At 44.9% G+C, this 17,391-nt stretch overlaps 1 protein-coding gene across 1 annotated transcript in view; it reads right to left on the bottom strand.

Moving 5' to 3' along the window:
* Positions 1-11,652: 11,652 nt before the first annotated feature.
* SWAP70 (switching B cell complex subunit SWAP70) overlaps positions 11,653-17,391 on the bottom strand; it is a 67,205-nt gene continuing 61,466 nt past the window's right edge. Inside the window, exons 7-12 of the mRNA XM_083164706.1 lie at positions 17,197-17,378; positions 16,808-16,915; positions 15,823-15,989; positions 13,787-13,985; positions 12,758-12,854; positions 11,653-12,355 (exon numbers count right to left, since the gene is read on the bottom strand). Coding sequence (XP_083020832.1) covers positions 12,243-12,355; positions 12,758-12,854; positions 13,787-13,985; positions 15,823-15,989; positions 16,808-16,915; positions 17,197-17,378 — 866 coding nt within the window. The 3' untranslated portion in view covers positions 11,653-12,242. The remainder of the gene's footprint in view (positions 12,356-12,757; positions 12,855-13,786; positions 13,986-15,822; positions 15,990-16,807; positions 16,916-17,196; positions 17,379-17,391) is intronic.

Below are 17,391 nucleotides of genomic sequence, written 5' to 3'. Positions count from 1 at the left end.
CAGTTTCCTTTTAAGGCGTGATTTGAAATCTTGCCACCTGCATAAATGTTGGGAAAATAATAATCAAAAATGATACATATATGTCTGCATTTAACATGTCTATATATGTCCACCGGGTTATGATGCACATGGTTCAATTTCTGCCCATATAAATGTCATACCTTCTTCCAAGCATTACACTACATTAGCATTGTAACACTGACACATTAACTTTATTTACACATGCACTACATGCCATTACACATAAGAAACACCTTGTCATCTTCACCCCTGAAAGTGTCACCATTACCACTATTTTGCAGACATTCCACATGTGGTGATACTACCTCTCTTTTCAGCTGCACATACATCCACATACCCATGCCTTCTACATTTGTTATTGTTTAAAAAAACACCCATACACACTTAACACACACACACACACACACACACACAGACACACACACACACAGACACACACACACACACAGACACACACACACACACACACACAGACACACACACAGACACACACACACAGACACACACACACACCATATCACACTTGCCTGCGCTTCACATGTTGCCAATCACGGGCCTGAGGAGAGATGGCATTGATGTCGTCGGTGATTTGTTGCCACACCTTATCCTTGGCATTGGTGCTCATTTTTTTTGGGCCAAATTCGATGAGGTCTCTGGCTTTAGGCACTAAAATGCCCAATTCAATTTTAGTGAAAGGGGTGTTGCGGCTTCGGTTAGCCACATCTGTAGGACCCCCAGCACTTTGGCCTGCCACTGCAGCACCCACGGACTGATGTGCAGAGTGTGTTGGAATGGCTAGCTGTGAGGATGAGGATGAGCCTTCCCCTTCTTCTCCTCTTCTCCTCTCCATGAGGGCTTCAGTGATGGCAGTGAGTCTTTCAATGATAGCCTCGTGGTCCGAGGTAACGTCTCCCTCTGAATCAGAACTCATTGAGCTGCCAAATGTGCTATGCACTCATGTGTCCATTTGTAGGCTGGCTCGTGTGCTAATTGGTTTTTTCGGACGCCAGCTAATTTTCACAAACGCCCGAGCACGCGTGCGTTAGCAGTGAAAACCTGGCAACATGGCTCTTTAGGTTTGCTAACGTCCATCACTTTATTTTGGTGCGTTCCCACATGTCTAACTTATCCATCACTATCTTTTGGGGCGTCCTCACATGTGTAAGTTATTAAGCGCATGGCATCCGTAATTTTTTTTGTTCTAATGTGCACTGTGGAGTCATGAAATTGGAATGTGTCATTCTCAATCCATGCCAGTGTTTAGTGCGTGTTTGCTTGCGCATCATTTGTGTGGTTATCCGCAATCATGTTGTGTGCCTATAAATATGGCGATTGTTGAGTTTGCTTGCGGCTGATGTATAGGTCGTCGTTATTCGCGTATGTTTCAGGAGCACACTGTGTAAGTATTGTTGCTATTTTTATAGAGTACCAAATATTGCCATGTGTAATGTTGTCAATCTTTCTATTGCATGACACATTTTGGCTTTAAGGTGTGCCATGCATACAGAACATTCCATCTGTAATGTTACTATGCATCTCTGCACTGATGGTTTATACTGGTGTCATTGTTAATGGGCCACATTGTAATGCTATTTGTATTGTCTACTTTTGCTTTAGGATTGGATTAGTGGTCAAGTACTGTGCCCAATTCTTGCTTTCCTCAGTAGTATATTAAGGTAAATCACAGCTCACCGGACATTGGTGTGTGGTGTTTACAGTTGCAGCTGTATTTTTTTTGGTGTGGGAGTATGTTTTGGGTGTGTAGCCACACATCATAGTACAGTGCTCTGTCATTATCATACAAAATGTCTAGGGGGTACATAGTTACATAGTTACATAGTTACATAGTAGGTAAGGCTGAAAAAAGACTTGCGTCCATCTAGTTCAACCTGGTATAGATATCCATTGCTGATTTGGTAGGTTCTGGTATTTGTTCTGGTTCTGGAACGTCATGCAATCATACCTAACTTGGGTGGATTGTTACTTAAGGAGATGGTAATGTTATGTGATGCATGTGTGGTAATGGTCATCTTACAATACATGCCCTTTTTTTTTGGACTAGGATTGAGTATGGATCTCTACAGGCATCCTCTGCCCGTATGTATTTGATGTGTTGTTGGTGGGGTGAGTCTGTGTGTCTGTGTGTGTTTTGGTCATTTTTTCAACAATACCTTTTTACTTCCAGATGCAAATGGTGGGCATTGAGGTGGGTGTGCAGCAACAGGCAGAACGTGTGCCTCCACCTGTTCGAGGAAGGAGGCTGGGGCGTGCCCAAATCTTCCGCACACGTGTAACCCTCTTTGGGATGCCGGATGATGAGGTACAAACAAGGTACCGGTTACCACCGCATGTGATCCTAGACACTCTCTCATTAATAGAGAGTGATCTTGAAAGCAGTCACCGGCTCCCAACAGCAATTCCGCCTCTCACACAGTGGTTGGCGGTGTTGCATTTTTGTGCCTCTGGGTCATTCCAGCAAGTGGTGGCAGTGCTTGCAGGAGTTTCCCAACCTACTTTCAGTAGGATCCTGTTGGCCATGTTTCGACGCAAGGGGCACTTCATGGCCATGCCATTAGACCGGGATTGCCTGGATAGGGTCAAGCTGCAATTTCAACACCTTGCGGATTTCCCTAATGTGATAGGTGCTGTGGATTGGACACATGTACCATTCGTGCCACCATCACGTACTGAGCACATCTTCCGTAATCGGAAGATGTTCCATTCCCTCAACGTGATGGTGGTGTGTGGCCCATCCATGCAGATCCTGGCCTTTAACTCCAACTTTCCTGGAAGTTCCCATGACTCCTATGTCATTAGGCAAACCAGGATCTGGCAAAGATTGAAAGAGTTGGAAGGACGTGATGCGTGGATTTTGGGTGACTCCGGTTACCCATGCACACCCTGGCTGCTAACTCCTTACAGCTCACCAACACCAGGCCCACAGGAGACATACAATGCGGCCCATGTCGGCACCAGGCAAGTCGTGGAGCGCACCATTGGCCTCTTGAAGGGGCGATTTCGTGTGCTCCATCGCACTGGTGGTGACCTCCAGTATGCGCCAGCCATGGTGGCAAAGATTGTGGGGTTGTGTTGTTTGTTACACAACATAGCTGTAACGAGGTCTGTACCCTTCCCCGAGGAGGAAGTCCATCCACCTGAGGCACACGACACTGCCCCCTGCCGCTACAGACACCCTGAAAATGTTCGTGGACACACCCTCCGAGACTCTGTGGTGGGCCGCTTTTTCAGGTAGGTGTAGTGTCATTCATTTACAACATATTGTCAACTACTAACCATCTTCCATTGGCAGATTGACGTGTCACCATATAACATAGATTGAAATACATTATCACAACTTGTGCGTATTTACTTGCACCAATATATATGTGATGCTTAGCATTAGTTTGCATGTGATGATTGGTTTCTAGTATGTATTTCTAAATGATTTGCCTTTTCCTATCCTTGTAGATGAACTCATGAAGGTGTTGTGGTGCGAGGTCAATGGTCACCTACGGGATGCTGCTTGGTGTGTGTACACATGTATGATGGCGACTGCACACTAATGGAGCTGCTGTGCCTTTTATGGAGCAATTAGACCTTTTCACATAATTTTTGTCAGCAAAATAAACATTTATCATATCACATACATTGGTGTGCCTCACTATCTCTGTATTGACAATGGTTATGGGGGACTAAGCAACATTACACTGATGTGGTTGTGAAAAGGTGAATGGCATATGTAGTAAAAATAACACACACAGCTTATAACATTAGCCTAAGTTTTTAATAAGAAAACAAACAAAAAATCAAGAACGATGCAGAAGAGCCTGCAGTTGAGCAACAAGTGTGGCCAGGTAGAGGAGGGTGAGGTGTATGAAGGCCACAAGAAGTTCTGCATCTGGCTGCTTCTCTTCAGTTTCTGGCTAGAATGAAAAATATTATTGTGTAAATGTACTGTAATAAATGCAGTTCTGCTGTATATTAGGCAAAACTAAGAAGTTGCAATTTAACTGTGAAGACCACACCAATTGCACAAATACATTGTACATGGGCCTACAGCTGTTTGAGTCATGCATGCCTCAGCATTGCCTAACACACTATTAAAAGAACACTGTGAAAATGTATGTGGTTCATCATGCTGGGAACTACACTTATATAACAGCTTTGCCCACAAGTCTCCAACACCACTACTGTAGGATATGTTATGAGCTGCCCCTATAGATTGTAAGCTTCTGAGCAGGGCCCTCCAGCCTTTTAACTGTCTGTAAGTACCATGTTTGTTGTATCACTGTCTCCTTTGTAAACTGCCACAGATTATGGTTTGCTATAGGAGACACTGTTCGAAAATAAAGGAAAAGATGATTTCTAAGTTTGTAACTTGTAATTTCTGCCATGGTCAGGCATGGCCACACACCACAATTCAAAACTGACAGTGCTGTTTGAACCTGGAGGACAAGACCACACAGGTTAGCCTAGGACAGCAGTGTATATGTGGGACAAAGAATGATGTGGCCATCACATATGTGTATGTTGTGTTTGGTAATGTGTTGCATTTTGGGTGTCACCATTATGCACATTCTTTACTTACGGGTGCCATTGTCATCCTGCTCTCTGGTGGTGGTTGGCCTGTAGCTGGGGGATGGAGCCAAAAGGAGGGATGCTGGAGGGATGGGTGTCATGTCCAAGGTGTTGGGGTGTGGTGGGGTTTGGGAGGGGTTTGGGGAGGGTGGTGGGGAGTAATAGGGTGGTTCAAAAGGGGGTAGTGGTGGGTTGAAGGGGGGAGGGGTGGTGGAGGGGGAGGAGGTGTGGGTGGTGGAGGTGGATGGGGATATGGGGTGCTCTCCAGGGGGTCCCAACGTCTCTGACCACACAGAGTTGGAGGGGGAAGTGGAGGGGGAGGAGGTGTGGGTGGTGGAGGTGGATGGGGATATGGGGTGCTCTCCAGGGGGTCCCAACGTCTCTGACCACACAGAGTGGGAGGGGGAAGTGGAGGGGGAGGAGGTGTGGGTGGTGGAGGTGGATGGGGATATGGGGTGCTCTCCAGGGGGTCCCAACGTCTCTGACCACACAGAGTGGGAGGGGGAAGTGGAGGGGGAGGAGGTGTGGGTGGTGGAGGTGGATGGGGATATGGGGTGCTCTCCAGGGGGTCCCAACGTCTCTGACCACACAGAGTGGGAGGGGGAAGTGGAGGGGGAGGAGGTGTGGGAGTGGGAGGTGGATTGGCTTGCGGCTGGTGACATGGCTCGTGCAGCTCTGGCCTGCTCCATGGCCTCCCTCGCAGCCTCCTCCTGACGGGCCCTGATGCGTGCCCTGGCCTGAGCTGAAATGGCCATGATGGTTCAGGAGTCAGGGATGGTGGCAGAATATGAAAGGGAAAAGGAAAGAATAATTTAGTATAGATTACAACATAGAAACTTGATATATATGGGAAAGGTGACATTTTTTATTATGACATAATTTATATCAAAATAATGCACACTAATCTACATCCATATATGGACATATACACACTACCCATATATACCACTACACAACCATATATGAACCTAGCAGCCCATATATAGGCCGACATACCATAGACATAATATACCCATAGACTAATGCACAACGAAATATTAATTAAAAATGTGCTATATAAACACTATAATATTTCGCATTTTTAAAGCAATGACAAAATACTCACATCGGCTATTGTAGCGGCGAATAGAACATAGCAGCTCCGGCTGCCTTCGGCGGAGGTCGGACCACCGGCGCTCAACCTGGCCTAAGGTCCTCCTGACGCCCGTCCGAAGGAAGATTCACCGGCGGGCTGCATTATACGCCCGCCGCTTCTCTGCATTGGACACACAGGGGCCCCTGCCACCCAGCCGATGGTCCATAACCCGAACCAGGGCCACAAGCTCCCTCAGGGAAAAAGATGGTGCCCTTCCAGAAGACATCTTGCCAATGGCGCAGTTATTAATTGCAGGTACATATATAAGTTTGCCTGGTGTCTGATTGGTCAAAAAAATTGTAATGTAATAACTTTATTAGTCCATCTTCACAGAACAATATGTTTGCGAAAATTAAAATATGCAGACCGTACACATAACCACGTCAATACATACAATATGCATTACATGGAGACGTCCTGTATATACAGTATGCGCGTGTATTGATGCTATGGCTCAGACAAGCTGAGGAGCTGTGGCAAAGGCAAAAGCAGGCTGACCCACCACCAACACAAGCACAGGCAGGGACCAGCACACAGCCTACTCTTGACCCTACTTTGGCCAATGGTGGGCAAACTATCAACCAGCCTTCTAAAATATTGCCGAGTCGGTATTGGATAATGAAGTGCGAAAATTTCAATAGCATATATGCGACATTTCACGCAAATTCTGATACAACATAAAGGTGTATGAGTGTGTGTCTGTACATTTGTGACGAATGACATGTGTAACCATATTGTTAGTGTGTGATATGCGTATCTAACATGTGTTTGTTATGGACATCGGTACACATTCAACCATATTCGCGAAAAAGGTAATGAGAAAACAACAGATCGAACATTAGACACTTTATTGAGGTAGAAATATGCGTTAATGGAAAACAATAACGAGGTTAAGGGGTTGTCTGCGTGAGTAATGAGGTTTGCAGATTGAATCAATTCTACATCCATCCCACTTAATTGAGGAGCGTGAAATCATTGATTGATGTGGTGAGTGCATGTGTCTTGCGTGCTTAAAAGTGTATACTGCAAAACATTACGCACAGAAAACATGTTCGCACGCACAATGTGGTGCGTGTGCGTGTGGATATGTGGTGGGGCGTGCGAGCATTTCTGATAGCACGCCGTGGTAGACCACACCTATTTTTGGGATATGTGTGCGTACGTATGAGTTGGCAAGTTTATAGGCGTGACTGCAAGATGCGTGCTAGCGGTTTTGCAGTGTAGCACTGCGTGCATGTGTGCATGCGAGCGCATGAACCTGAATGAGGGCCCATATCCGTGTCTTACTTCATTTAGTTCTTCTTTATTCCGCCTTGTGATTAGAAGCTAAAGCGATCACACTAAGCTCTCCCGGGGATTACCGCCGCGGCACGTAATAACAGTTGGTGCACGGTGTACTTATCCTAATTACAGTTGTCAGAAAGATATTACAGTAACATCGCTTAGTTGTATCAGATATAAGATTGTGCTGGGTTCTCTCAGGAATTGGAGACTTTGGGTCTTATTCTAGTTCACTCTTTCTGACAAAATCCTTCTTAGATGGACAAAACCATGTGCACTGCAGGTGGGGCAGATGTAACATGTGCAGAGAGAATTAGATTTGGGTGGAGTTTTACTTCAAAGTGAGAGCTATATTGCAGTGTAAAAATAAAGCAGTCAGTATTTTCCCTGCACAGAAACAAAATAACTCACCCAAATCTAATTCTCTCTGCACTGATTTGGGTGAGTTATTTTGTTTCTGTGCAGGGAAAATACTGACTGCTTTATTTTTACACTGCAATATAGGGTACCTGTATACTATCACGGCTCCCATCGCATGCCATATGTAATGGCATGCGATGCGTTGCGATTTACCGGGTTTTTAATGCATTTGTAAAAAAATCGCATGCGATGTCATTTTTCATAGAAATCATGGACAGAAATCATGTAAAATGCACCCCAAATGTCATTTTCCACACTGTATCACCCCCACTATCAACGCCAACCCGAAGCATGGCGAATGCAGCGAGCCCGCGAGGGGCGGCGGTACGCGTCCTACGACCTTTTCATACTCCCACTATCCACGTCGGCGTGGAGTTGAGAATAGAAAGCGTGGCGAGCGCAGCGAACCACCGAGTCCCGCGAGGGGACGTGGATACCTTCACAGCTATCCGTGTCCCCTCGCGGGCTTCACAGGTATCCGCTGCGCTCGCCACGAAGTGCCCACTGCAAAATCTCTTGGCAGTTCCTGCTCAGATATAGGATCTGGTACCTGTACCCTAAAGATACAAGTGGGACTATTCACTGTGGACTGGTAAATATTTGCTCACAGCCAAACTTTATTGTCTCATAGAAAAACAATACATGCAGCTAAACAGCCTCATAGCCAGCCCGTGTCTAAGCCTATTATATGTTGTATGTTGTATGTTCTGTATGTCATATTTGAGTGTATATTTTATATGTGAAATGCGCAATTTCTATTTTATCATGTATACCATGGTTTATTAAATAATTATAAGTACAAAATACTTCTCTAAAGTTCCTTATTGAAAAACCCTGTTGAGTGTGGCAGCGCCATCTAGTGGGAATATAGTATTTCCAAAAACCTGTTTTCTTGGTAGCGTATATCCGTGATCTTTGAAGTGGCGTGCGACCGGTTGATCCGATACAGCACCTTCCAGGGCAGAGCTGGTGATCGGAATAAACTTTTGCTGCAAAGGGAAGCAGCTTGGATTTACAAACTTAATACTATATCACCATTGGGCCTTAATGAATATCTATCATTGAACTGCTTCTTGTGAATTTCATCCATGCCAGTTAAAGTACCATTATCAATCTAAAGTTACATGTGCCTCTGCTTTTGATTTATCTCTCTCCCTCTATCACTCTCTTTTCTCTCATTTCGTTTTCATCATTACTGTACAACATTCCGTGACATGCCATAACTCTGTTTCATTGTTTATTCTGAACCTGCTTAGCATTGTTTCCCCATGCACTTCCAGCACGGGAATTGTATACGTTTACCCATTGCAACATGCCTACATGTCTTTCAGCCTTTCCTGAGCGTGTCCCCATACTTACCCGTTCTTTTCACTTAATTGTTTACGCAGGTCTCCATGGCAACCCGCTCTGGCTGATGCAGGGCGCAGCCACGATGACGTCTGCCTCTGTCACCGGAGCCGGGCCGCCGGAGCATGCAGCACGTGGGAGCTGTCAATGTCGAGTTTTATACACGCCATTTTAGGATAGTATGGCCACCATTTTGGTTCGCAGAGTTGCGCAAATAAAGTATACATACCCGAGTCTGTGTGACAAAGTGGACCAGAAGCGCAGCCATACTATTACACATAAATTCATAGTACCACACTTACACCAAATAAAATAGAGTTAATTAAAGGTTTAGAGCACTACACATAGTTTAGTCAGCATTGCATACTTCCGTCTGTATAATGTTTAGTACCGTTACGTTCCATTTCCCATGCGCAGTATTCCGGTCATTGCGGATAATCCGCAAGTCATACGGTCCGATAATTATGGACAAAATCCATAATCCAAGGACTATTTCTGTTTAAATGTGTGTGACAAAAGAATCCAGTTATAACCGGTTCTTGCTGCTATTTACGACCCCTGACGACGAGGCCAACACACAAAGGACTCCAAAGTTCACCTTCCCCCCTGCACCTTTGCAAACCAGTTGTATTACTTTGCCCCAATCACAGAGGACTTGACATACGAACCCTGACCAATAGAAATGGCCTTTGACCTCCCCCTTCTGACCCTATAAGATAGGTGACCCAGGGCGGCCTTGGTTCACTTCGGCACTGCTTCTTTCCCTGACCATTGACCGGGCTATAGTTCAATCTGAATATAGCGAGCTCCGACCGGACTGCGCTGCACTATTTTCCCTGACGGTAAACATTTGTATTCCCCCTTTTATGTAATGTGACTGATTATGATTGTATCTGTTTCTGCATCTTTGTAAGTGTTTTTAAAGTACTTATTATTGTTAGAGAATTGCATCACGTGTTACCCTGTGTTTTTCCTATTTCTGTAATCCCCTTTTGTCCATTAGGGACTAAATACACTATTTACGGAGTTCCTATCTCCTCACCCTTATACTGTGGTCTTGTCTATTATTCGCATTTAGCGATAAGGTGTATTACGGACATTGTCCTTATAAGGTGTATTCGCAGATTAGAGACAAAGTACTGCGAAGGGATCTCCTATTACTGCATTGGTTCTACCGTGTATAATACACGATAAAGGTACGCTATGCTGCGCTATGTTTTGTTCGCACGTAGCTAGGAATAAAGGGTACACAGGTTACGGACATAATACGTAACCTACGCTTTTCACTTATTGTTCTTTGATCATAATAAATCGGTATTGACAGAGCTCATATAGGTAAGTGCACTGTATTCACAATTTGTTCTCTGAAGAAGGAATTAAATTTTCCGAAACGGTTAGCAACAAGCTGTACACGGCTCCAGTTTCTTTTCTTCTTGTTGTCAAGTCCCTCATTCGAGTGCCGCCAGCAGCCGTGGCAAACTCTGTATATCTTCCTTTGGAGGGCACCGGGGGCAATTGCTGTCTGTAGACAGGAGTGCTGGATACCAGCATCTGTTTTATATATACATATATATATATATGTCTAGTGTCCGTGAGTCTCTGAAACACTGCCATCTGCTGGCAGAGAGTAAAACTACATCTCTTTCACACACATGCACAAACACAGAAGGTAGCAGACTAGCTTTCGTAGCTTTTGCTTTGAGCATGCTTACTAGTGTTAAAAGTAAAGAAATAAAAGTTTTGGCTGTGAACATTTGCAGTCTTGGCATTCTTCAGAATAACCACTAGATGGTGACAAAGAGAGACAACCATGATGCAAGCAAAATAAAAGTACAACAGCACCATTATTAATATCGGGTATTTAACACAGTGCCACCAATTTGCACAGCACTGTACCAAAACCAAAAATGTTTGTCCTCCATATCAGTCCTTAGAAGTGGTGGAGTTTAGCTATGGGCTGCAACCTCCTACAATTGTATTCAATAACTGTACCATCCTCCATTCAATAACTTTCTGTCTTCGTCTTCTTAAACTATGACACCCCATATACTACTAATAACAGCATGGTAAGTGAGTGGGTGGGGGGGAAAGCAGGAATCAGAACCGTTTTTTTGGGGGGTGCTCAATGGTGTGCAGTATTGGTGCTTTAATTTTCTTCTAATGTTAAAATCTTAGAACTGGTTCCACGAATAAGAAGAACTATCACTTGGTATTTCAGCTGTGTCGGGATGGTGACCATGGGCGTATTTATAATGGGTGTACACGGCCCCCAGGAGGGGCCCACACCACACACGATGCACCCATTTTTTAAAATACTTGCCTGTCCAGCAACGGAGGAAATATGGCGGGTTGGCTACTTTTCAGCAACCTGCGCATGCACAATGAAGTCTAGTGTTTAGAATCCACACTGCTGCTGGTGCGAAAATCTACAGAAAAATGTCCGCTGCACCATTTTGCCAGAGAACTGCGCATGTGTAGTAGGGGCTGAGCGCTCTAGTGCTCAGACCCTGCTTCTACTCCGGGCAGAGAGGAGGTGGCCCAGCTGGAGGAGGATGGACACAGGAGCGTCCTCCTCTCTTAAAACGCCCCTGCTGGTGACACGGTCACTGTGGAACTCATCACTGCATACCTCTGCACATTTATCCAGTAGGACCTCTAGCATCTGTCTCCTCCAAGGCGGCAGACATTTTTGGTGAGACATTTTTAGCAGTACCATTGTTACGCCACTGGGGCTGCGGATGACAAGGCAAGATCCATTCTGCAAGTGCACAGGACTGGTCTTGGGCCTGCGTAGACTCCCAAACATTGTATTTGTTCTTGATTATGGTTTACAGGTGACACGCACATTAAAGGAATGGAAAGCTCAGAAATATTTCTGCATGTGACATTTTATGGAAGTAGGCCGTCTGAAAGAATCCCGTTAACATACCATATTCTTATTATCACATGAAATGACATTCACAAATTAATATTAGAATTTTGGATTCCAATTCAACATTATAAAAAAACAAAACACACAACAGGAAAATATGAAAATGTCCAGCAGGGAACGCAAACACAAAAGCCCACCTATTCTAGGATGAGATATCTTATTGTTAAAGGTTTAGTACTGACAACCACAGAGACTGCGGTGCCCCTTCGCAGGAGTGCCTCCTTAGGTCCAGATTTGATGACCGCGATGACCATCTCATAGTTGCTGGTCCGACCAATAACGGTTCTGCTGGACCACCATGCGCCATGTTCCCGGTAGGGATACAGTCACGTGATTTATAACCTCTACTGTGAGATTGTTGTGGAAAAACAATTGCAGCGACTCAGTCATTTACTACGTATGTTTTCCCTTTTTTTAAAAGTGAGCGCATATTGGGAATTTATACAAAGTTGGAAATCCTAGAACCACGATCTCTCCCAGCGGCTTCCTGACTGTATTCTGCCTTCTGCTCTGCTCTGTAACAGGCTCCTAATCTGCGGCTGTGTTCTTCTTCTCCTGCCAGTTCCTCTCTCGCTCCTGGAGTTCCCCTTGGGTGAAGGAAGCTGGTCCCCAGTTTGTGGTCATCACTGGCTGCTTAGATCCTGAAAAGAGTGTTCGGTGATGAATGATTATTATTCATTTATAAAATCCTATATGCTGTATATATACATTGGCGGTTCAATAAGTAAGTAAGCTAGACCTCTCGGGTGTGTAACGTTTTCACTTTCATTCTAATTTTCCACCAGGCCAGAGTACGTAGGGCAGCAGGTACTAATTACCCAGGTCTGAGCTTGTCATAAGGGCCCAACTTGGGACATTGTCCTCCTTTGTAGCCACAAGTGCCCCCTTTGCGACCTCCAACACCCCTATATTGTTATAAGTAAATATTAAGGAGCCATGACCATGCCTCCCTAGATTTGGCACCACCCCCTCTGTATTTGGACCTGTGGTTGCTCTCGTCGGTCCTGCACTTATCTCCTGTCTCATGACCTGTCCAGCCTTACCTGGCTGTATAAGACGGATTAATCCTTCATGCTGAGCCACCTTGTCCTTCCAGCTCCGCGTCTTGTTAGTCGCCAGGACCAAGTTGTTTTTCACTTGCTGAAATGAAAGATATATTCACATTAAACATCGGGTCTGGAGGTGAATTTAGAATCTTGAAATCAGCTTAAAAAAAAACCTACACAAGGCTCTGTCTTCAAGAGGCTGCAGTCAGGCGGATGGTCCTTAATATGGGACCCCCTAAGTCAAGCCTGCCTGCTGCTACCCATATGATATAGTAGCGCAGGCTGCCTGACTTATACGTCTCCTCCAGTGCCTCAGGGTTTAACCCCCATAGGCCAAATGTCCTTCTGCCAGCCCTGTCTTGGGAGTTTATTTACTATGGGAGATCTATTGAAGATGCGATGTTGCTTTGTGCAACCAATCAAAACCTACTTATTTATTTAGCACCTTCTAGAAGATAATAGATATAATCTGATTGGTTGCCCATAGCAACATCCCATCTGAAATAGAAGTCCCATCTTAGTAAATTTCCCCCTTAGTGTCTACAGTCAGTGCTCCTGAGTTTAACGTAGTGTAAGGACTTCAGGAGTGGTCTCTGGAAAGACACCAAGGAGAAACCACACTTCTCCACTGAAGGTCTCAGACAGGCGACCGTACAATTAGGTGGGTAGAAAGGAGATGCGGGAGCAGGATGTGGGTAATGGTGGGGAGTAGAGACGTCGGCATTGCAGAGAGGATGAGCATGAGCGAGAAGTGAGATAAGTTCAAACATAGGGCCAAATGTAATAGGGACCCCATACCCTTTTTTGTAAAAGTTTTACTTTTGAACACTTTCCCCGACAGAAGCATACAAGGATCTAACTGATCTGTGCATGGTTCTGTCAAATTCGCCTGCCAGAAGCCGAACTATTTTTCAGGCGATTTTTGCCAATGTTTTTGTAGTGAAAAATGTGTGGACTTCCAGCTGTTAGCAGTGACCTAAATCACCTCTACTCCACATTCAATTCATCAAAGATGGACAAGGTCACCTCGTACTGCTCCAGGGCCTCCAGCCGCTCATTCTCCAGCTGCTCCAACTGCTGCATTGCCTCCTGCAGGGCTTGATCCTTAATGGCCTGGCTGTTCTGCAGCTCTTTCTTCTCAGCCTCGGTCATCTTGATGGTCATCTCCTGCTCTCTGTGCAGTTCCTCCATCATCGCTCTCTTGGCTGCCTCCTCTTCCAGGAGTCTGGGAATGACACAAATCACCCATTTACATTGAGTTTCATCCATCCAACAGCCATTAACCATGACTTCCAAAAATGACAACCTATTTCACCATGAATACATTGCATGGATGTAAAAATGTCATGGTTATTTTAATGCCGTACTAGGTCTATGGACAGCTGGAAGGAGTATATAGATCCCTCTGCATTCTTAATTTTTTTTTAGGTCTGGGGTAATAAGATCTACAATCAGTAGGATGGCCACTATTGGTTGAAATGCAATTGGTCGACATTTTCCAAATTTCAATATGGTCCAAAGGTAGATCTGATAATTGTAAACACAATAGAAGGGGAGAAGGGGGAAATGGGTATGTCAATCGCACAGGAGGTAAGTTTTCGTCATAAGTATCGGCCCCTCATGTATGTATTGGGTGTGCTACCACTGGACAGCTGATTAGAGCAGAAGTTCATGGGGACAGAAACGGGATGTCACTGTGTGGTGCACCCAAAGAATACGTATTAAAATGTAACCTTTATTTAATTAGATAGATAAAATGTAGCGAAAATATAACAGACACAAGACATTAAACATATAACATGTAATAAAAATGGATATCTTTATCCATGTGACGTGGGAACCCCGTTCCCTTACTAGTAATGTATTCACTTTCAATTAGTGTTCTGAGAAACTGTCTTTTAAATAAGCTTTATTAGGTACGGTATATTAGGGAATAAGTCTCCGTATAGTTAACTGTGTATGTGACACAGAGTACAGATGGTAGCGGCTAGAGCGCAATCATATATGCGGCATAGGAGCACAATGCTCGATCACGATTGTGCCTTGCGGCCGGTTAATGCCTCAGAAGTCAGGGGGTCGCAGTGCTACGCGTCACGCACTGCGCATCCCTCGCTGACTCTGGTGTTAGTGGAGCTATTAAGACACACGGACCTTAACAACCTTAATGACGAAGCTAGTGGCGAAGCGTACGCCGACCGTACCTTCGTGGCTACCCCCCACTCCCTTTACCCATTGAATGCATTTCTGATCTGTCTAGCTTAATTATACATATATATATATATATATTTTTTTTTTTATTATTATTATTATTTTTTTAGGTCCGTGTGTCTTAAATAGCACCAGAGTCAGCGAGGGAAGCGCAGTGCGTGACGCGTAGCACTGCGACCCCCTGACTTCTGAGGCATTAACCGGCCGCAAGGCACAATCGTGATCGAGCATTGTGCTCCTATGCCGCATATATGATTGCGCTCTAGCCGCTACCATCTGTACTCTGTGTCACATACACAGTTAACTATACGGAGACTTATTCCCTAATATACCGTACCTAATAAAGCTTATTTAAAAGACAGTTTCTCAGAACACTAATTGAAAGTGAATACATTACTAGTAAGGGAACGGGGGTCCCACGTCACATGGATAAAGATATCCATTTTTACTACATGTTATATGTTTAATGTCTTGTGTCTGTTATATTTTCACTACATTTTATCTATCTAATTAAATAAAGGTTACATTTTAATTGTAAACACAGTATATGGTCAACAGAGGTTTTTCACAATTTTGTTTTAAATGTTTGATTTTTTTTCATGTTTTTTCCATCCATGTGGACTATGATCGGGAGTGACAAAATGTATACACCAATCTAGACACTGTTGACCTAATGAACCAAACCCTTCCCTACAACAGGATATGTGAGGAACCCAGAACAGCCAGAGGACACCCACACAAGCACGGGAAGGTCCTACAGTTAGGACTGTTTGGTGGGATTTAAACCCAAAACCTCAGTGCTGTGAGGCAGTAATTCTAACCGTTACGCCAACACCTTGCATGGAGTCTCTCACCTTGTCTGAAGAAGCCTGGCATTCTCTTCTGCAAGGCGAGCTTGTTTCTCGTCATCTAGCGCCTCCTGCAGGCTGTGATACATTTCTTCAAGTTCGCGAACTCTCTTTAAATATTGTTCTAATTCCGAAGATTTCTCTGCTACCTGTTTTTCCATTTGTTGTCGAATCTATGGAGGAATAATTGTTTCAATATGAAATTGTTCCTTGTTGCGGTACAAACAGAAGACTATTGTGTTTATTTTCACTGTCAGAGACCGCAACATGACAGGCAGGGGCCACTACATACCAGTCAGGGGCCGCTGCAAGTCTTGGGCCAGATCAGTAGCAGGAAAATCATTCTGTCCCTGTGCAGGACTGATTACCTAATGAACAGGCTGGGGTAGGGGGCAGCTGAGGAGGAAGGCATGGTCACATGGGATAAGGCAGTGTCAGTGAATGGGGGTTAGTTTACTGAGCAGAACTGTTCAGTTTCAGGTCTCGCAGTTGGCTTTGAAGAGTCAATATAATTAAGGGCCCGATTCGGGTTCACGCTTAGTGAACCGAATTCGGCCCCTGCCCCAATGGTGGGGGTTTGCGCATGAGAATTTCTGCGCATGTGCAAACTCTGACTACGAATGGCCTCCGGGTTGTTTGCAGTAGGGAGGGAGGGATGGGGGCGGTGCTGAGCCATGGGAACACCGGGCGATCCCATTGGCATCTGGGTGGGAGGAAGAGTTCCGGGGACGGGCAGCTGAAGTCACATGATGCCCTGGAGAGGACTAATAAAGATACAGGACCACGAGGCGGAGGAGAGGATCATCCTTAATTCAGGTATGTGCAGAGTTGTTGGTGACATAAAATAAACAAGGGAAAAGACTGAAATTGGAGGATTTTTTTAGACTTGTCTTTTATTCCAAAAACATATTGGTAACCGTGCCCATTGGTTGCCTATTGGGCGCTACTTTGTTATTTTCTTCAATCAAGTTCATTCTTCCCTATGAATTACCAGTTGTTCCCGTTGAAGATCCTCTTTGAATCGATCCTGTAGCTCCATGTGGGTCTCAAGTCGTTTCTTCTCCTCCAACTCGGCGCGGGTCGCGGCGTCCTGAAGTTGCTGTATATACACAATGCAAAGTCATCTTTTACATACAGTATGTATTGACACAAGCAAAGAGTATATTTACAGGATACAAATGGACCCGAGTCACATATAAATAAGACCCACATAGGCCCCCACTTCCCACTTTATGTTAGCTCTGCAAGACAACGGGTCCCGTGGACCTGGAATTATTTTTTGGAGAAGATACAAAGTCCAGCAACTCGGTTTCATACAGATGACCCTATGGAAAACCAATTACTGGAGAGGGATCTCCGGGGTCCCTCGAGCACTCTTACCGTCCTCATTAGCTCCATCTCCTGTTGTTTCATCTCATTCGATGTCTGAAGGTCCTTCATCTTCTGCTCCAGCTCCTCCTGCTCAGCCTGTTGCTTCTTGCGCAGGGCTTTCCGCTTTTGCCGCGCGTCTCTGTGTGGCGAGGACAGTCCTATCTTTTGCAGCTTGACCACTGTCTGGACAGCTGCGGAGAACAC

The sequence above is a fragment of the Crinia signifera genome, chromosome 11, assembly GCF_055691185.1.
Source record: "Crinia signifera chromosome 11, ASM5569118v1, whole genome shotgun sequence".
Taxonomy (NCBI): domain Eukaryota; kingdom Metazoa; phylum Chordata; class Amphibia; order Anura; family Myobatrachidae; genus Crinia; species Crinia signifera.
The sequence above is the reverse complement of the archived record's forward strand: the minus strand, read 5'-3'. Positions and strand labels throughout refer to the sequence as shown.